General features: G+C 36.0%; 1 protein-coding gene across 1 annotated transcript in view; it reads left to right on the top strand.

The window, feature by feature from the left end:
* SPAG6 (sperm associated antigen 6) overlaps positions 1–21582 on the top strand; it is a 60563-nt gene extending 38981 nt beyond the window's left edge. Inside the window, exons 7-11 of the mRNA XM_039331651.1 lie at positions 1285–1437; positions 4399–4590; positions 11126–11242; positions 17959–18104; positions 20986–21582. Of these exons, the coding sequence (XP_039187585.1) occupies positions 1285–1437; positions 4399–4590; positions 11126–11242; positions 17959–18104; positions 20986–21052 (675 nt within the window). The 3' untranslated portion in view covers positions 21053–21582. The remainder of the gene's footprint in view (positions 1–1284; positions 1438–4398; positions 4591–11125; positions 11243–17958; positions 18105–20985) is intronic.
* Positions 21583–22686: the final 1104 nt, after the last annotated feature.

The raw sequence follows: 22686 nt of genomic DNA, 5'->3' as shown, positions 1-22686 counted from the left end.
TGAGACCAGCATTTGGCACAGTTGGATGTATTCTAGAATATTCCTTATTGCTGATGCTACTCCATGTTGTTTAAACAAACTGCCACACACTCTGAAGATAATTGCTTGATATTTGGACACAGCTGCCTTTTTTATTTTCCCCAAATGCCTTGAATTCCACTCCTTGACTGGTATTCTATTTGAGTGTTGGGCTATGCATCATTGCCCACTTCTGCTTCTTGTTTTGTGGTGATGCTGCATATTCTACATTAATAAACTTGCCCTAGGGTGAGGGGAAGAGAGGGGGCTTCCCTAGAGATAGAAACCCAAATTATAGCCTTATCCTCAAAAAGGCCTTTTCCAATGACATCTTGTAATCCAGAGGCAGGCCTCTGATGAGGACTTCAGTTTACAGATTGGCATGTTTAGAGATTCATAGTAGCACTAGAAAATGATGCCTATATAAATATATTATCAGAGAATTAATATGCAATGATGAGCGCTACATATATTTTCAAAAATATGGCAAATATGCTTTCCTCCATGCTATAATATATACACGTAGTAGGACTTATGTGTAAAATTGTATTTGCAGTATGAAGGCTATGTTTTAATAAGTTTTGTTTCTTGACTTTAGGGAATGATTGCTGGAAGCATGTTATCTAAAACCTTCTATTGTTTCCAGTTTTTTTCAGATATACCTCAGTTAAGTCCTGATCTATCAATTCTTGACCCAAACAGCTTCAGAAACTTAGAAAACTTTTCCATTCAACTCTACTTGTTTGCTTAGTCTCTGGGATCAGAATGCTGGATTTAATTGGTTTTTGATATTATTCATTGTCACTTCCTTTACCGCATAAGACAGCTTTCCTCTGTCTCTGCAATGCTGTACTTTCTCTGGAGTTGATGAAAGTGCAGGCCATAATACATTTCTTAGACTTGAAAATGTCAGGAGGCACTTAGTTGACTTTTAGTTGAAACCAGTTGTTTGTTTGCTCAGGACTGATATGTTCCACTTCTTAGTAGTGCTTATTTATTTTTATTTATTTAAATTATCCTCTCTTGCCAGAACAAACAAGATGGTTAGCAACATTCCAAATGTTAAAAAAAATAAAGACGACATAATTAAAATACTTAAGTTAAATATTAAACTCTTGAAGGCACATTAAGTAGATAAATGTATGCATTGCATTCTTTTTTCTAATTTGTGTGTCTCATTGAGCATTTATTCAACATGTAATAGTTTAGAAAAAAACATGTAATTATATGTGAAATGATAGCAACCCTGACTGTATTTATTTTCAGCTTTCACAACTTATTGTAAATGCTGGAGGAGTGGCTGCCATCATTGACTGCATTGGTAGCTGCAAAGGAAATGTTAGACTCCCAGGTATTATGATGTTGGGCTACGTAGCTGCTCACTCAGAAAACCTGGCCATGGCAGTGATTATCTCTAAGGTTAGTTTCTGGACCTTCCAATGCTACAACCAGAATGCTGTTTATAGAACTTGGCTCAAGTGCATATGATTATTTTTACAGGTCAGGGACAAGAACATTAGCAAAAGGTAGAGAATAAATATGTTTATAGGAAGGATTTTTGTGATATTAATAAAACTGAAAAGATAGATTCAGCTATGTTATGGCATAAAATTAACAACTGTCCTTGGGCCAATTGCTCCATCAATCCTGTTTTAAAGGGTTGTTGTGAGAATAAATAGGAAAGGCAAAGCTATTTTCCTCTGAAGGGAAGGCAGACCATAAATACTGTAAACATTAAATATATCTTTTGTATATCTACTTGTTTTTATCAGCTAAAAAGTATGGAAATACACATAACTTATTTTACAAATACTGACAAAGGTGTGCTGCTGAGTTTAAAGAATTACGAAAGGTTGGATTTTCCATATGTTGTTTGCTTGTAAGCGGTCTTAATTCTCTTTAAAAATATTTCTGTAAGAAAAAGTTATTTCTATATAAGGCACACACAATCACACAGAGTTTTGATCCCATTGTGTCATACTGAATTGACATAATAGCACAACCCAGGTATATTTAAACATGTATCTATATCCCATTGATTAACAGCACTATGAATCACACATTTATTTCTCATACTGACTCTGAAATCAATGGGATAGTAAAGCAACAATATAGTATATTTAGTTTGTTTATCAATAGTCAGTTATTTTTCTTTAAAACATTCCACAATATGTAAATTGCTTGTGTGTGTCTTATTCACAGTAGATATTTATATTACCAAAACAAAAAAAAATACCAATTGTTTTATGAAATTGTACAATCACCTCAGTTACACGTCTTATTTCTTATTCTTGAAATGCAGGGAAATAGCTGAATTTTGGGCCTGTCTCATTTTAAAAATGAGTATGCATTAGTTTGCTAATTGACAAGAGTTTTTGCATTTTCATGAGATGCTAATTAATTTGCACTTTCCAAATAGCAAAAAGAAGACTACCAATGGTTTATTAAACTATCTTTAATTGCCTTTAAAATGAGAATATACAGTATAAGTCAGTTATCTTTTGTTGCATCCGAGTGTGAGTTTTGCTTCTGTGATATTTTTTAGACATAAAAATTATATTCAGCAGAAAACAAACACAAACCTAGTCCATCTGAAAAAAAGAACAAGTATACACTCTTCTGAAACCTTGTTGAATGTATAAGCCAGAAGATAAGCTCTAAAAAACTTAAATATAATTTGATTTTCCTACACTTGTTTATTTCAGCTGGGCAGACATTTAAACGAGGTTTTGTATGTGAGGTTTTTCAGCTTACAAGAGCTTCTAGATAGTCCTAATATGAAATTTAAATATTTTGTGTGCTTTATAGATATAGATAATACTGTTTCTCTCTCTTAATTCATAAAATGATTATTAGTGGGTGTAAAATGCATTAATTTATGAGTATGCGTGTGGGCACAAAGCATCGTAATTATAAAACTGACAGTACCATAAGGCAATCTGATGATGAAAGTTCCAATCTACTCCATAAAAGTCAGTGTGCACATGAATAATAACTTATCAGTGATATTTAAATGTACTGTATTATGTGCAATGAACAAAAAGCAAAACAGAGAACCAAATGCATAATATATTCCTACGTGGAGAAGGAGAAAGCAAATAGGAGGAAATTTGTAGCTATTTCATATATTAAGTCTGCATCTTTACATGCCTTTCAGTGAAGCTCAAGACAGTGCCATACTGAAATGAATGGAAGATGAAGCTTGGTTCCCTTCCAGAAAACCTGGGAAGGAAACCTAAAACTTTGGACTTTCAGTCCCTGATAAAAAAAAGCTGGCATTGTTTTTCCTTTATGCTTCAGTTGTGGCATCTGCTATCTGAAACATTTTTGAAAACAATAAAAGTGTCAGCTCTTAATGTTCATGTCTCATTAAGCTAGCAGATTTAATATTTTATTGAAGCATACATTTGTAATGTTGAGTAATGATAAGATTGCACTAATTGATAGTAAACAATGACCTAACAAAGTAAAACAATGATTTATTGGAGCATCTGTAAAAATTATATCAGTACTAGTAATGAAAAATTGGTGGAACACAGAGTTGAAACAATCAAAAGGTTAAAATATTATGGGATTTCAAAATGCAGATGATAGTCTCAGATCACAACACTCCAGATATAACTGTGGTTGTAAAAAAGCATGGATAATTAATGTGGCAATACCAGGGGATAGTAAAAGTTGACAAAGAATTGGAGAAGTATTAAGATCTGAAAACTGAAACTGAAATATTATGGCACAAACTGATTGTGATGGTTCCTGTGGTTATCAGCTTATCAGATTTTATACCAAAAATTCTTAACATTTACAAAATCTGTGCAATGACAAATTTTCCATATGCCAATTGCAAAAGGCCATACTGCTTGGATACATGCCTAAACTACACTAATACATTATGATATACTAGATTCTTGGGAAGAATTTGGTGTGTATTAAGACCAACACCAGCTAAAGAACTGACAACTGTGATTTTACATTGTAAACAGATGATAATAGTATAATAATATAATTGCAAAAGGCAGTTCAACTAGAAACAGCTTACATCTTACGATGATACCTTTAACACCTTAAACAACATCTGCCTCTCCTATGTTTTTGGGACTCAAATGGTGGATAGAAATGCCAAATTCAGTCTAAACATTTGGTCACCTATGTGATGAACTACGATTTATTAAACTTGTTATCTGCAGAGTGTAAGCATTGCAGACTATTCAAATAATTTGGGCTGAGAAATGTATATATAAAGGGAATGGTCATGAACAAACAACATGTATTTTGTTTTAGCACTGCCATTCTTGCCTCATCCTAGCACCCTGCAATTTGTACACAATATTCCAAATCTGATTTAGTTTCTTAGTGCTTTATGCTTTTGTTTAATCACAGGGAGTTCCACAGCTAGCTGTCTGCTTGTCAGAAGAGCCAGAAGATCATATTAAGGCTGCAGCTGCGTGGTCATTAGGACAGATTGGGAGACATACTCCAGAACATGCCCGTGCTGTTGCTATAGCCAGTGTCTTACCTGTATTGCTTTCCCTGTATATGGCAACTGAAAGTTCAGAAGATCTGCAGGTCAAAGTAAATGAGTTCCATCATTTTTACTATTATTAAATTTAATCAAGCAGTGAGGATCTAACCCATTCAATTAAGTGTGGCTGCCAAGCTGTGTGTGTGTGTGTGTGTGTGTGTAAAGTGTGGCTGCCAAGCTGTGTGTGTGTGTGTGTGTGTGTATATATATATATATATATATATATATATATATATATATATATATATATATGTAGGTCTTTGGTTGTTCGGGTTTTCTCCCGCGTAAAATTGGAAGTGTCTTGGCGACGTTTCGACGAAGTCCCATTCGTCATCTTCAGGCTGGTGTTTTCAGCTTCGTGCTTTCGAGCAGCAATGTGTGGTCTTAGCTGTTTCTTCCTTTTAACTGCCAGTGGGGGTATGAACTGATTGGGTGGGAGCTTGGCTGTGTTCTGATTGGGTGGAGGTGTGTTCTGAATGATTAGGGGCTTGGCTGTGCTCTGATTGACTACACACTCTCACCAATGTACTAACATCCAATGGATTCCATAGAAATAAGATTACAAACCTAATCCAAAAAGAAACCCCCACTAAAATCCAAGACAAAGAACAAGAAAACGGCAAAGCCCTCCTCCCATACATAAAAGGCACCACAGACAGAATCAGTAAGATCCTCCATAAACACAACATCAAAACAGCATTCTGCACAAACAGAAAAATATCCACCATCCTTAGAAACCCCAAAGATAAAATTGAATTAGAAAATCAAGGAGTATACGAAATCCCATGCACCACTTGTCCCACCACATACATCGGACAAACCAACAGAAGAATAAGTGCACGCATTGAAGAACATAAGAACTCAGTCAAAAAAGAGGAACCAACATCTTCCCTGGTCCAACACCTTAAAGCCACAGGACATGAAATTGACTTTAAAAATACCAGAACCATTGCCAAAAGTGAACATTTTAATAACAGAATAATCAGAGAAGCCATCGAGATAGAAAAACGCCCACACAGCATGAACAAGCGAGATGATACCTCCCGCCTACCAGCCATTTGGAAACCCGCCCTTATTGACAAACGACTCCCTAACACAAAAAATGATACCAGACCCACACTCACAAAAACCACACAGGATGTCACCACCACACATCCACGCAAAAAACAAACCCAAAGCCACACCGATGACAAGGCACGACCACAAACCAGAAGCCAGACCACAGCTGCATCATTAGCCACTTTAAACCCCTGCAATCCATACATGAAGCAAACTGACACCCTCCATGAAGAGGAGGCATGACCACGCGAAGCCAAAAAATAGCAAGGCAGCCCAAAATCTTAAACCCCTCTGCAACTCAGCTAACCTGAGCACAACCAAACAGAACACTCCCCCAGCCAATCAGAGCACAGCCAAGCTCCTAATCATTCAGAACACACCTCCACCCAATCAGAACACAGCCAAGCTCCCACCCAATCAGTTCATACCCCCACTGGCAGTTAAAAGGAAGAAACAGCTAAGACCACACATTGCTGCTCAAAGCACGAAGCTGAAAACACCAGCCTGAAGATGACGAATGGGACTTCGTCGAAACGTTGCCAAGACACTTCCAATTTTGCGTGGGAGAAAACCCGAACAACCAAAGACCTACATACAAATACCCGCGAAAACCTCAGAAAACATATATATATATATATATATATATATATATATATATATATATATATGTATATGTATATGTATATGTATATGTATATGTATATGTATATGTATATGTATATGTATATGTATTGATTCATTTAGAAATGTAGAGTAATTTTTAGGTGCACTGATTTTTATACATTATAACTTGCCTTTCAGTTCCTTCAGATATAATATAGCTAATAATTAGCTAAAATAAAGAAAAATAATCCTTACAAGGATTGAAACCAATTATTATTTAAAAGAAAAAATATAAAATCATGGTAAATATTTTAAATATATATTAATGCCGGATTATGGTACAAAAGTATTTCCTGAAATATTATTTTTGAGTATGATGATACCCAACTGGAAGGAGTGGGCTAACTAGATTTTCCTGGAGGTTACAACACACTTTGAACATGGTAGTGTTTGGATAAGTTTTTAGGGAGCATTGAAGGAATCACTTTTGAGAAACCTGGTTTATTATTTGGAGAACAATGTTTCTTGATTAGCACAAAGAATGCAACTTGAGAATCTAGCTTTATATCTCTAAAAAGAAATTTATCTTTATCACTATACTTGTTGGAATCATTACATTGGAGCCACACATATGAAAACCTAACTGATGAACTGAAGTGGCTTTATTTAGCTAGGTGTGTATGAGTGAGGATATTAGTGACCATGGAATTAATAATAAATCATGCATACATACTTCATATTGAATTGAGGCAGGTATTAAAGAAGAACTTATGTTCCAGTTATGCCATAACCACAATACCTGTATTCCCATTAAACAATGAGAGTCTCAGGGACCCCAATGAGTTGTTATCTAATTCCATAGGTACTACCTTATACTGAGTGAACTCACTGGATTGTTTAATGTAGTATTGCTGATGCTACTGGCAACTGGTCTCCAGGATTTCAAGCCAACAGTTTTTCAGGCCTTTGGGACCTGATGCATCCAAAACTTTGGGTTCTAATGCTAAATCATAGTCTTCACCCAGTTCTTTTTTCTGCCTCCTGACATGGCTTTCAGACCCTGGGAAGAGAAGGCCTCTGATAGGACTCTGAGTTTTATGGGGATTTCTGTGGAGGATCTATGTAAGAATTACGTTGTTGCTGTTGTATATTTAAACTTTTAAATGTAATGTTCAATTTTAGTGTCAGTTTTAAGTCTGATATTTTTGTTACATTTTATATAGGTTTTATGAAAGTTTAATATTTTTAATTATTAAGGCATCTTGCTAGTCTGATTATATGCGCCAGAACATTTTACACTTTAAAAAAAATCAATGCAGTTTTATAAACCTGAAATGCTGTTGCTTCTCTTTAGGCTTTGAGGAAAAGATAGGTTGAATAATAATATAAGAGAATAACCCATGGTTGTATGCAGCTCTCCCAGCAACTCTTTTGTAATATCAATCTTTGTGAATGACACTACCAGATTTGACAGTTAAATAGCTGAATGTCATTATTTCTGGCATTTTCTTCATGATTATGTAGGCAGAGTTAATAATGGAATATTAATGGCTCACTGCACAGGGTTCTCCTGTTCCTGTTTCTTAGATTTCTTAAAAATAGAGTATCATCATATTTATACCAACAAGGGACTGTAATATTTTAATCATGATTGTTCTGGTGATTTCATTGTATTGCTGGTGTCCCATGTCTTTCCTGAAGATTGGGAGAATGAGTTGCAGTCCCTGACTCATTGGATGTGTCCCTCCTGTATTTTTCTTCCAAATAGCTCATTTAATATTGGTATTAAGATAATTAGTAACAAGGTATGGGGGAAGAGGTAAGTTAGAAACTACAATGAATGGTATAGTTAAAGTTTCATAGGTGAGATAATTAGAATAAGCTGTTTGGCATTTTTGCAAATAAAGCAAATACCAAACTGTACTTTATAAATATGTTTCACATAGTGCTTGATTTTATTTTTTTATTATAATGATGTTCTATTTTAGAATTACGGGGAAGCAAGAATCTTTGGAGTTGGAATTCTTTTTATATCTTATCTAACCCAGCATTATCCTTTCTCATTGGCAGCTTCTTCTCATGCTCTTGTATAATTTACGGCCTTATGGGATACTAAGCAACAGTATCTTCTACTGAAAATCTGTGGTTCAGGACTAATTTCTATGTTATTACAAGTTACATCCAGATTTAGACTGAGGACATATATTGGTGAAGCACAAAATGTGGGTTTGAAACCACATGTGGATTTTAGACATGAACTACCTTCCTCCAATTTATGAGGGTTATTCTAAACTTTGGTCTAGTTGATATATAACTTAGAATTGGATGAACTTTGAGTTAGTAGAGATGACTTCTAGTTGAAATCAAGTGCTTCTGTGTGTAAGAATAAATTTCTTGCAGTGAAAACTAGAGCTAACATAGAGTTGAATTGTAATAATTTTCTGCTTGCAGGTATTTTTTAAAAAATTTGTTAAAAACCTCAAAAAATATAATTACCCATAACCTCATTTGAAATGATATAGTCAGTATCCTGTCATGTCATTCTGCTTTGTGTGTGGACCAGGCCATTACCAGAACAGAGGGAAGAAGCTACCATACATGGAAATAGCTCCCCCAGTGCTCAGTAACCTATCAATTGGGCCTCTTTTCCAAGAAAAACATAGTTAAGATCAGTGTTGGTATTTACCATTTCTGTTGCAAGGGATATGACATCATACTGAGTCATGGAAAGTTTTGAGACCTCTCCAGACTTTGTTTCCTTTTGACGAGAGTAGCTAAAATATACATACATACATACATATATACATATATATATATTTGTTTTCTGAGGTTTTCGCGGGTGTTTGTATGTAGGTCTTTGGTTATTCGGGTTTTCTCCCACGTAAAATTGGAAGTGTCTTGGCGACGTTTCGACGAAGTCTCATTCGTCATCTTCAGGCTGGTGCTTTCGGCTTCGTGCTTCTAGGAGCACGAAAGCACCAGCCTTTTTTTTTTTCTTCTTCAACCATCTGATGTACTTGTAGCATTCCACGCCCACCTATTTACCTTGGTAGATAAAGTCTATCAATGTCACTGCGTGGATGAAGGGCATGATTCATTGTCATTATTTTTCTGGTCTGCCTATCCATTGCTTTTAGTTCTGCTTGAGTCCAGTCCACTATTCCAGCTGTGTACCTAATGACTGGGATTGCCCAGGTGTTGATTGCCTTTATGGTATTTCCTCCATTGAGTTTGGACTTTAAGATCTTCTTCACTCTCTTGATATATTCACCTCTAATCTTTTTCTTGACTTCAGTGTGCTTGATGTTGTCAGCTTGAAGGATACCCAAGTATTTGTAGTACTCTTCCTCATCCAGACACTTAATGCTATTTTTGTGGGGCATCTTGATTCCTTCAGTTTTCACTATTTTTCCTTGTTTGATAGTAAGTGTGGCACATTTGTCCAAGCCAAACTCCATTACAATAGAGTTGCTATATATACGGATTATTATTATTATTATAGCTTCACTATATAACTAAAACTAAAAGTATTTGATAGAGAAGAAACTGCAAATATCCTGCAATATGTCAATAATCCAAGATATCCGCAGAAGATGGAAATGGTTTCTTATATATTACCTTAATTTTTTGGGCCCAATAAATATAATATAGTTTGGGGAGTTTGGTTTAGTATGTCATATGAACTCAGCTGTTAGGTTTTGCAATTCGTATTTTGTGGCTTATTTAAACTAGTCTAATATAGTTTATTTGATTAATGTAGTTAAACAAATATGTAAGTTTAGCCAATAAGTGAAATGTGACAAAGTATTTCTGATCTCCAAGGAACAACAATCTTTATAGGGGGAGACTGTAGTGGTGATCCCAAGACATTCTCTGTGTGCAACTTTCAGTGTTCCACCAGAAAGCAGTGTTAACATTCCATCCATGTAATTTGCCCCTTTTAGTGTTTATGTTACTTTAATGTAAAAGTTACTTTGATTTAGAATTCCAGCTTCTGGTGGCAAAAATATTGGTTCCGTGGGCCAAGTACTGGGAACCTGGGTAGAACAGATTCTCTTCCTGTCTCTCTTTCTCTCTCTAATTTAGACATTTGAATTTTGGGGAGTGAACTAAATAACCATCCCCACAATTCTCCCTTTTAAATCTCCTCCCCCTCTCCAATATATAGCTCATAACTAATTTTCCAGGGATAAGCTAGATGGGGACTCTTCTTCCGAAGTTAGACCTGGAAGCAACTGCCGGAAAGAGCAGAAACATGGAAAGTAACACTGGGGAAGGGACAGAGAGGAAACTGCTAAAGGAATCTATAATGCTGAATCAGATATTTGAGATAGGTCTGTGTGCACACATGTACTATGGCATTATCTAGGCCTCAACTGGGAACTTTTTTTGGTATAAGTAGATGCTATACTTATAAATTATAGCACCTGTCAAGCCATTTCAAATACTGGTCAGTCTATTTCCTTTATGTCCATGTGATCTAATAGTTCAGTAAGTATAACCTTCAAGTTTAATCAAGTGGTAAATATTTTTGAACCACATAAAAGGCTTAAAACATGAATAGGTCAGTGTCTCCCTTTGTCTTTCTTTGGTATTTGTAAGCTAAAAATTGGTTTCTAGCTTACCAATAGAATGAGTGTTTGAATTTCTAAATTCACCAGAGCTACAAAATGAAACCCATATAATCCAAAATAAAAGTAAGATTATGATTGGCATTTTTAAAAATGCCATTAATGTACATTTATCTGTTTATTATAATGCTACCTTCCAACATAATTTTTAAACATTTGCAAGAAGTATGTTTCAATTTTTGCACTTGGAAAATAGTTATGACCTTTTTGTCTTGTAGAAATAATGCAAGTTTACTTTTATAAGTGTTATTGTCTAATGATGTTTTACTGAGGATATTTTATATTTTGATAGGCTAAGAAAGCCTTGAAGAATATTTTACAGAAGTGTACTCATCTGCCAGCTCTTGAGCCCCTGCTACATGATGCTCCCCCCAATATCCTGAAGCACATAGTTGGCCAGTTCAGCAAGGTAAGAATCAGTCCAAGATCAATATTCCTTCTTAAGAATGGTGGCAGCTGTTAGAAGAAAAACTCCCTGGACTATTTGGCTTGCATGGTTCCATTTTTGGCATTTCCTTTTTTGGTTGGGATTCTTCAGAGATTGTTTTGGGAGAGAGGGAGGGTTTCAATAACTGTTTAATTAGCTGTTCCTCAATTCAGTGCTTCTGTCTGCCCTAGATCAGAGAGTGCAGAGGGAAAGCATCCTATTTTGTAGATTAAGCAAGAGTAGTCATAGTATTTATATTGGCCTAACAATCTCAAAAACAACAGTTCAGAGACCACAAACAAACTATTTGGCTTGAATGGACATTTTGGCTATCAAGGACCAGATTTTGGATTCAGATTGTAATGGGCAGCAACCAGAATCCCTGCTAAAAATTTCTGTTTTATCAACAACTTTATTAATTAGACAATATGCCTTTATACCTAAGAAGGAATAGAATAGTCTGTGTTATAGTATGTTGGAAAATTCTTAGCTGAATTGGTTCTGTCTGCTAAGGATTATAGGTTCATAGCACAGCTTAATGAATGTTAAATGTTAGAAATAATCATAGATAGCAAAGTGAATTTAAAAAATATCCCATGTATTTTTAGGAATTTATCAAGGAAATTTTGGTATGATGAGATCATGTGAATTAGCTAATATATAATATATGTTAGGCAGACAGAAATAATTTTCAATAGGTAATCCTAATCCCAGATATTGAAATGCTGTTAAACTCAGTTTAAATGATATCAAGTTCAAAAATAAAATCTTTTGAATCAGGTAAAGTATATTTTCATGCGTAAGACTGAAATTGTAGCATTCAACATAGCATAGTACTTGTCAGTGATAAATAAAATCAGATAAAAGTTATTGGTCATCCCATTATTACAGTACTCACTTGAAGTTTTACATGCATATTGCAAACTGATCAAAAGTACTGTAAGTTCCTCCATAGTGGTATTTGAGTACAGTAATGTATTTTTTCTTCTTTATACTCTCTGGATACAAAATAGATATTTGTAGCTGCTGTGCTTTAACAAGTGGGTACTGCATCAGTGCAGAACATCTATCAAATAGGCCATATATTCAGGAAGATGCTGTTCATCATCTCAGTTACATTTGAGGATTACAGAAAGTAGCATCCTTAAATTTTCCTAGCAAAGACATTTCCCACATTTTTATCTATCATTATTATATTTCACCTTCATTTTATGATACTAAAGCTGCTTTTTCCTTAATACATCCCCTGCAATGATAAACCAAATAGGTAGTCTTTGTGCAATCTCTACACCAGAGAACAGCATACTGAACTTGTTTTCACATCTGTTCAAAGCAAGCATGGTAGATCATTATTGCTATATTGTGGGAGCAGATTTTAAAGATCTCCAGACCAAGCTCCCCTCTTCTTCTCACATCCCAAATCAAATTGTATTTTTAACTAAGGTCCCTACTTGGACACAAAATCTACACTGAAGATTAGAAGTTGGACTTTCAGTTTCAAATAGCTACTATCTCCAAAATGGTTTCCTCTGTTGTATCAATGTTTCTGGCTTCCCCAATCCTCTGATGATTGTAACTTGCTCCTGAATTTAAAGTATAAATGCTTATAAATCAGTGGTTCTCAACCTGTGGGTCGGGACCCCATTTGGGGTCGAACGACCATTTCACGGGGGTCGCCAAACAATGCAGTCTGCCATTTTTTTCCCCTTTTCTTTGGCCACGCCCCTGGCACCTGGTGATGTATAAGTGGTTGGGGGTCACCACAACATGGGGAACTATATTATGGGGTCGCGGCATTAGAAAGGTTGAGAACCACTGTTATAAATGGTGAAGAATTTCATAATAAGATCATCTTTTGAACAAGTTAATAATAATAATAATAGTAGTAGTAAAGTTGGAAGGGACCTTGGAGGTCATCTAGTCCAACCCCCTGCTCGGGCAGGAAACCCTACACCATTTCGGACAAATGGCTGTCCAGTCTCTTCTTAAAAACTTCCAGTGTTGGAGCATTTACTGCTTCTGGAGGCAGCTGTTCCACTGATTAATTGTTCTCACTGTCAGGAAGTTTCTCCTTAGTTCTAGGTTGGCTTCTCTCCTTGATTAGTTTCCACCCGTTGCTTCTTGTCCTGCCTTCAGGTGCTTTGGAAAATAGCTTAATTCCCTCTTCTTTATGGCAGCCCCTGAGATATTGGAATACTGCTATCATGTCCCCCCTTGTCCTTCTCTTCGTTAAACTAGACATACCCAATTCTCGCAACCGTTCCTTATATGTTTTAGCCTCCAGTCCCCTAATCATCTTTGTTGCTATTCTCTGTACTCTTTCTAGAGTCTCAACATCTTTTTTACATCGTGGTGACCAAAACTGGATGCAGTATTCCAAGTGTGGCCTTACCAAGGCATTGAAGAGTGGTATTAATACTTCGCGTGATCTTGATTCTATCCCTCTGTTAATGCAGCCTAGCACTGTGTTGGCCTTTTTGGCAGCTGCAGCACACTGCTGGCTCATATTTAAGTGATTGTCTACTAGGACTCCGAGGTCCCTCTCACAGTTACTACTATTGAGCATGGTGCCACCTATGCTGTACTTGTGCATTTGGTTTTTCTTGCCTAAATGTAGAACTTTGCTTTTTTCACCATTGAATTTCATTTTGTTAGTTAGTGCCCAGTGTTCAAGTCTGTCCAGTCTTTCTCACTTATAACGTAGCTCCTACTTCTCAGATTACTAGAATTATTAGTTATTTGTCCATGTTATGTCTGTAAAGCTGGAGTCCCTACTGTAAAGCAAGATTGCATTTTCCTTTGTCAAGAACATCTCAGGCTTAATATTGGCTCCTTAATTTTCTGCAAATGCCCATCTTTGGGAACCTTTGTAAACCAGTTTTCTAGATAGGAAGGCACTATTGTACTCTGTTGTTGTTAATTGCGAAGTCGTGTCCAACCCATCGTGACCCCATGGACAATGTTCCTCCAGGTCTTCCTGTCCTCTACCATCTTCTGGAGTCCATTTAAGTTCACACCTACTGCTTCAGTGACTCCATCCAGCCATCTCATTCTCTGTCGTCCCCTTCTTCTATTGCCCTCAATCTTTCCCAGCATTAGGCCCTTCTCCAGTGAGTCCTTCCTTCTCATTAGGTGGCCAAAGTATTTGAGTTTCAACTTCAGGATCTGGCCTTCTAAAGAGCAGTCAGGGTTGATCTCTTCTAGGACTGACCGGTTTGAACGCCTTGCAGTCCAAGGGACTCGCAGGAGTCTTCTCCAGCACCATAGTTCAAAGGCCTCCATTCTTTGGCGCTCAGCCTTTCTTATGGTCCAACTTTCACAGCCATACATTGCAACTGGGAAAACCATGGCCTGGACTATACGCACTTTTGTTGGCAGGGTGATGTCTCTGCTTTTTAGTATGCTGTCTAGATTTGCCATAGCTTTCCTCCCCAGGAGCAAGCGTCTTTTAATTTCTTGGCTGCAGTCTCCATCTGAGGTGATCTTTGAGCCCAGAAAAATAAAATCTGTCACTACCTCCATTTCTTCCCCATCTATTTGCCAGGAATTGAGAGGGCCAGATGCCATGATTTTGGTTTTCTTAATGTTGAGTTTCAAGCCAACTTTTGCACTCTCCTTCTTCACCTGCATCAAGAGGCTCTTTAGTTCCTCTTCACTTTCTGCCATTAGCGTGGTATCATCTGCATATCTTAGGTTGTTGATATTTCTCCCGGCAATCTTAATTCCAACTTTTGTTTCATCTAGCCCTGCCTTTCTCATGATGTGCTATGCATATAAGTTAAATAGGCAGGGTGACAGTATACAGCCTTGCCGGACTCCTTTTCCAATTTTGAACCAATCAGTGGTTCCGTGTCCAGTTCTCACTGTTGCTTCTTGACCCACATATAGGTTTCTCAAGAGACAAATAAGATGGTTTGGTATTCCCATCTCTTTAAGAACTTGCCACAATTTGTTGTGATCCACACAATCAAAGGCTTTAACATAGTCAATGAAGCAGAGGTAGATGTTTTTCTGGAACTCCCTAGCTTTCTCCATGATCCAGCGTATGGTGGCAATTTGATCTCTAGTTCCTCTGCCTCTTCGAAATCCTGCCTGTACTTCTGGTAGTTCTCGATCCACATACTGCTGGAGTCTAGCTTGTAGGATTTTAAGCATAACTTTACTAGCATGTGAAATGAGTGCAATGGTGCGATAGTTTGAACATTCTTTGACATTGACTTTCTTTGGAATTGGAATGTAAACTGACCTTTTCCAATCCTGTGGCCACTGTTGAGTTTTCCAAATTTGCTGGCAAATTGAGTGTAGCACTTTTACTGCATCGTCTTTTAAGATTTTGAATAGCTCAGCTGGAATACTGTCACCTCCACTAGCTTTGTTGTTGCTCAGATTTTCTAAGGCCCATTTCACTTCACATTCTAGGATGTCTGGTTCGAGGTCAGTGACCATCTCATTGTGGTTATCTGGGATGTTAAGCTCATTCTTGTATAGTTCTTCTGTGTAGTTTTGCCATCTCTTCTTAATCTCTTCTGCCTCTGTTAGGTCTCTGCCATTTTGGTCCTTTATCATGCCCATCTTTGCATGAAACGTTCCCTTCATATCTCCAATTTTCTTGAAGAGATCTCTGGTCCTCCCTATTCTGTTGTTTTCTTCTATTTCTTTGCACTGTTCATTTAAGAAGACATTCTTATCTCTTCTAGCTATTCTCTGGAATTCTGCATTCAATTGGGTGTATCTTTCTCTTTCTCCTTTGCCTTTCACTTCCCTTCTTTCCTCAGCTATTTGCAAAGCTTTCTTAGACAGCCATTTTGCTTTCTTGCATTTCTTTTTCTTTGGGATGGTTTTAGTTGCTACCTCTTGTACAATGTTGCGAACTTCCATCCATAGTTCTTCAGGCACTCTGTCTATCAGATCTAATTTCCTTAAATCTATTTGTCACCTCTACTGTATATTCATTAGGAATATGATTTAGTTCATACCTGAGTGGCCTAGTGCTTTTCCCTACTTTTTTAAATTTAAGCCTAAATTTTGCAACGAGAAGCTCATGATCTGAGCCACAGTCAGCTCCTGGTCTTGTTTTTACTGACTGTATAGAGCTTCTCCATCTTTGGCTGCAGAGCACATAGTCAATCTGATTTCTATGTTGACCGTCTGGTGATGTCCATGTGTAGAGCCGTCTCTTGGGTTGTTGGAAAAGAGTGTTTGTTATGACTATTGTACTCAGGGATGTTCAAATGGTATGATATCCTGCCTCTTATGTGAACTGAACCCCTATTCTCTTTAATTGCCAAGGTGAAATTGGGGTTGAAAGAATAGTCAATACTCTTGTAAATCAGCATATTTTAAATTCGCGTGTGCTTAGAGGAAACATTGTAGTGTTGCTGTGCAGAACAGCCTCTAATCTGTTATGAATTACTATATGAAGGATAATCTGTTTCATTTCAGTGCATTGTCAGGTATGTATCACCCAGTAACTCGACCTGCTCTGTCTGGCATTTAATTAATTATTTGGTAAATTTATATAGCTGCCCATTTTACATAAAGACTGAGTAACATACAAAATTAAAAACATAAAATAGCAATAGCAATAGCATTTAGACTTATATATACCTCGAGGTGCTTTACAGCACTTTATGGATGGTTTACAATGAAGAAGCATTATTTGCATGTTATCCCTAACAGTCTGGGTCCTCATTTTACCAATCTCAGAAAGACAGAAGGCTGAATCAATTTTAAGGCCCATCAGGATCGAACTCCAGGCTATGGGCAGAATTTTGTCTGCCATATTGCACTTTAACCACTATGCCACAAGATAACTAACACATAACAAATAATAAAATAAATAAATAAAAACTATTAAAAATGTCAGTGGGAGAGCATACTCTATTTCCCTAGCAATATCCACATTACAGGATTTTCAGGTCAGATGGCAAAGATATTTTCAGACTCTTCTGAAAGACCAGCAAGATTGGGGCCAGCCTGATCTCTGGGGGAAATGATGTTCCAAAAGGTAGATGCCTCAGCAGAAGAGAGGTGCTATCAAGTGACATTTCTTCATGGATGGGACCTGCAACATGCTCTTCCTGCCAGATGAGACAGACACAGTACTTCCATTTGTCATGAACTGTGGTTGCATCCTTGACTCTTCTTAAGATATTTCTTTTGTAATATAGTCTCAGCTTTTACCTTTGTGTATGAACTACTGTAGATATTCATATCCAGATGGACATGCCCCTTAGCCATTATGATCTTACCTGCTGCTTTCCATGGTGGCCTGACCCACCTTTGATGTGCTTAGATTGTTCATTTTGTGTGGCTTTCCTGTAATTTTAGCTCTGTGAATGGTCACCTGTGCGCTTTTATTACTTGTCCCTAAACAAGCCAAAATCTGATGAATATTCTTAGTGTTTGTGAGTGACAGCTGTGTGAGCTCAAGAAATTGAGTGATAGAGCAGTACCTCTTGATTTATGTCTTTTTCAGGAATAATGATCAGTAAAAAACCCCACAATTGCAGGTCAGCAACATATTTTTCTCCTTCATATATTCTTTTTTTGGCAACAATGCTCTTGTCCTCATTTGTTAACTGAGGCTTGAATGATAGTTCTTTTGCATCTTAGCTTCACATAATATTAAGTTCAAAGGAAATAAGAACTTTTGAATAGAAAAATTGAATTATTGAATTTCTATTTTCTTTAAATAGGTTCTGCCACATGATTCCAAAGCCCGGCGCCTTTTTGTAACAAGTGGTGGTCTTAAAAAAGTTCAGGAGATAAAAGCAGACGCTGGCTCACTACTTCAAGAGTATATCAACACAATTAATAATTGTTATCCAGAAGAAATAGTCAGGTGAGGATGGAAAATAATGAATTAATTTCACGTATGCTATATTTAAACAATTATAGTTTAGTTTCTTTAACTAACTTTTTAATAATGGCATTTTATTAGGTATCACCATTAACAGTTGTATAGTTAATACTATACAAGCATTAGCTGATTCTGGGAATATGAACTGTTATTTACTCTGGAATTTACATAACTAAGAATATGTTAACTTCTATGGACAGATTCTGTCCCTGGGGATATTTAAAAGTAGTAGAAAATGTCTTCAGCAAGTAGTAGAAAGTGTCTTATCGAAAAAATAAATTTTAAAATAATTTTAATTCATTTGTATTTTTTTTAACTAATTGATTGCTAATCGTACCACAGAGTAACTCTGGATGGCTTACAATATTAAAAAGATAAAATTATATAAATAAAATACTACAAAAATATAAAGTACAATAAGAAGCCTAGCTAAAATACAAGGGGGGGGGGAGGAGATGAGATCTGCTATTTATCTTTCAACCATCCCCAATGTGAAATCCCTCTTTTGGAGCCCCATCCCAACTGGCAAAGCCAGATCTTGTGGACGGTTAGGAGAGCTGGAATGTTTCTTCTCCCATACTTACAAATATATATGTATTATGAGATTATAATGATTTTTGCATAACAGCAAATTTGGGGACTGACCAAATTTATTGCTGAGCTGTTCAATAAAACTTATTTCTTTATTATCATCTACCTATTAAGTTCAATCTAGGTCTAATGCATTTTATGTAGATCTCATGGTATTACTATAAGTATATGGTTATTAAGTTTTATAATCTGAAGCAATCCTTAGCAAGAAATGCTGAAATGCTCTTTTTAGTTTGGTGTCCACCAAAACAGAAGAGTTTAAGAATTCAGTACTAGAAGACAGCGTAGGGTTGGCCACAGTAAATATATTAATGCAGTTGTTATCTCTACTTAAAAACTTACAAATAATATAAGAAGTAGTTTTTAGAACTTTTAGACTGTAACTGGCCAACTAGTGATCTCAAGGTGGCCTCTGGCTATCAAAATGATTTTGGATAAAGTAAGCCCATTAAGAGGATAGATCCTTGTCTTTGTAACTCCAAATTGTCATATAGCTTCTATTTGTTTGTCAAAATCTAAGCCCTATCCTTTCCTCCTACCCTCATCAGAGCCCTGCTTTCAGGTATATAGAAATGAATTGGTTGTAAATGGGCTCTTTATAGTAACTGAGTTAAAAATATAGCTGTATGCCCAGCACTGCTGATCCTGTGCCATTCATATGTACTCCCTCTACTGGTCAGCTGCATTTTCCATAAAGTGATATTATCATTCACTCTAGTTTTGCTTGTAAAATTATTTTAGTGTATGTCTCATAAAAGCTCCTTTATTGCTACCCTCTGAAAACACGTACCATAGTTAAAGATTTTGTTACCTAAACTTGGGACCAAGAGTTGAAAGAACAGCTTTTTCTGACTTGATACCAACTAGATCCATTACTATTATAGCTCCCAAATTTCCAATCAATATAGCCATAAGCATGGTAATTTTAATGTATCTGGAAGGGCTAAGCTGGGAACTATCAGTATGCTTCATCTGATTAAATTTATCTTGAGATACTTCAGGTGCTTTTTTAACAAAAAATCTACGGTCTAAGTTCATGGACTTTAATCAGAAGTAATCCTGATTACTTAGGTAGGAAGTAATACACTCAGGTTTCTAATATAACAGAATTATTCAAGTCCTCTATTTTTCAGAATACCAAAGAACATTGTAGCACTCACTGTCATAGTGAAATGTACATATTCCATATCAGCAGATGTAGGTCTGATTATTTTATTAGTTTAATATTGCCAATTGATTTTAGTTTCATTTAGTAATGAAGACTTTATTCATCTACACATTATTATTGAGTTTAACTACCCCCTTCTTCACCAAAAGGATTTATTGCTTGGTTTTCACATTTTATTTATTGATTTAGGCACCATCTCTGATTTGAAATGTAAAAGAACTGGTTTCTCTCTTAGTTTTTACTGTCTGCCAACATTTTATTTTTTGTTTTGTTCTAAAAGCTGGAGGCTGCTTTTAGATCTGACCTTTGTACTGGGTTTTGAGAGGAGATGGGAACTATTCTTCGATTGCCTATCCAAGAAGCTATAGGTAGATAGCAATCAATCATTCAAAATAACATTTTGAAAGAGTTCAGGCAGCATTAAAGAAATTTTCTGTGGAGAAATTTTTGGACACTAGTGCTTTGTTTCTCAATCTTATAATACAGTAAGGAAATTCTCCCCATTGAACATATAGAAATTGAGTTTTACAGCAAGGGTCAAAGATTTCCTCCTGGATGTGTATTTCTAATTAAATGACAAAGTACATCTTAAAAATGAGTGAGGTTGTTAAGAATCATATACTGTATGCTATAAGTTACTCCTGTTTGAGTTTCCTAAATTAAATTCTTACTTTTCTTGTTAAATTATAACAGGAAAAATTAAATTGGGTAGATATAGAATTCAGATAGTGTCCAGTTTAAAATACAGTTAGATGCTAAGAGTGCAAAGCTCCTTTCCTGTGATTCTTCTTCCAGAGTACTGCTGTTAAAGGCCTACTACACAAAATATGCTGAAGTTGAACAAATATTTTGATATTTGTTTTACTTCTAATCTGACACCAAATATGCTTGGAGCATGCAAATTTTTTTTCCTGTGGGTTTGGAGGGAAATCATTCTTATGAAACAAGCATTCTAGTCTTCCAGCCTAATTTTTATTTCATCAGTGCAATCTGAATTATATACAATTCTACTGATTTTAAGAATGCCTAATTCTATGATAGGTTGCAGCTTTAGTGTTTAACATGATAATTTTAAAAATAAAATAACCTTTATTTCTCTTTCAGATATTACTCCCCTGGATATTCTGAAGCACTTCTGGAAAGGGTAGAAAATTACCACCCAGTTCTATAAATTCTTCATCTCTATAAGAAAGAGAGGAAGAAAACCCTCTTTTTCTTATCTTTGTTTTGAGTGGCAAGCAAATATAGTTTGGCCAAGACTGGAGTGGGAAATATTTAACCTTCTGTTATGTTACCAATCAATTATGACAACAGGAAGACATACCCTTTCCACCTTTGATCCGCAGTTGACTTCTGGAACTCATGCTAAGAACAAAGACTGTCATATGCCTATTTTAAAAGAACTGTGTTTCTCAGTAGCTTTGCAAGTCCAAGTACAGGGAGGCCAGGACTTTTCCTGGATGCACCTAGATTTGCTAAATAGATTGTACCATCAAATTCTTCTTTGAGGGAAAATTACAACATTATCCAGTAAGCACCAGAGTTGTATGATTGTTGTTCTTTTTGCTAGGGCTTGTGGTTCAGTCTAAGCAGAAATTACCTATTATTCTTGTACTTCCACTTTCTTGATTATCTCTCCACTATTGTTTCTCTTCTACTACTTGCAGTAAACCAATGAATGTTTGACCTTTTAAGAACCAAGCTTTTGTTGTACTGTTTCATTTATCACTTTTAGGAGTGGCTTTTAAGAAAACTGATGTTTAGGAAAGATTTTGTAAAGGTTGAAAAGCAGTTGTGAAGTAGAAGTGGGGAAAAAAAGAAAAGCATGGTACTGAATCTTGCTTAAAAATGTATGAATACACACCTTTTCTCAGCATTTATAAGGCAGGATATTTCCTTTTTTAAACACACTCCAACAACCTCTCCATTAAACAACATAGCACCAGATAACAGCAAAATAAAACTCAATATCCACTGCCAAATGCAAATAACATTTGTTTTGTGAAGCCAACATTGTTTTTCTTTTGTCTTTGTCTCAGGCTAAGTTTCCATGATATATAAAGATTAAAAGGTTCAATATTTAAGTAACAAGAGCTCTCCAGGGGCTGCATAGAAATAATATTACAGAATGAATGCACCTTAGGTTTCTCAAGCTGAACATCAGTTGGCTTCTTTACTTATATATACACCCTCAAGCAATGAAGAACATCCCAAATAGCAATATATTCTGTTACTTCTGAGAAAATACAGTGCTTCAAGGAGATTCTAATGACCAAAAGCCATGTGAATTTGGATCAGCCCAAAAGAATGCCTGTTTAAGGAATTTATCACTGACCTCATATTTTAAGTATCCTGTGTGAAGGGAAAGTTTAATTTTCACTTTCAATCATAATCTCAACTCTTCTGTTTCTTTCTGACAATTACATTCCATTTATAAAATCTTGATATGTTAATAAATCCCTGATAGTTGGGCAGATAGCAAGGGAAAAGGAGGAAGAGGAAGGAAATATTCAGTATTATCCCAGGAACAACAACAACAACAAAAAGCCATAAGAAACATCTAAAAAAAATTTTCTGGCCTTACTATCAATTTACTTGCTATCTCTCTCCATGGAACACCACCTTATACTTTGGCTTGCAAAGAGCTACCTTGATGAATGAGTAATAGTGACTACTAATAAGCATCATGAAGCTGCTCTAAGATTTGATTAGGTTGCTTATTGCTTTTGAGGTGTGTGGCTATTTGACATCAACTTATTTTCCCAGTAGTTCTTCAACATACCTGTAAAAGAATAACACAATCAG

Source organism: Crotalus tigris, unplaced genomic scaffold, assembly GCF_016545835.1.
Source record: "Crotalus tigris isolate CLP2741 ecotype Arizona unplaced genomic scaffold, ASM1654583v1 scf7180000024437.13266115, whole genome shotgun sequence".
Lineage (NCBI taxonomy): Eukaryota > Metazoa > Chordata > Lepidosauria > Squamata > Viperidae > Crotalus > Crotalus tigris.
This window is presented reverse-complemented; position numbering and strand designations above follow the sequence as displayed.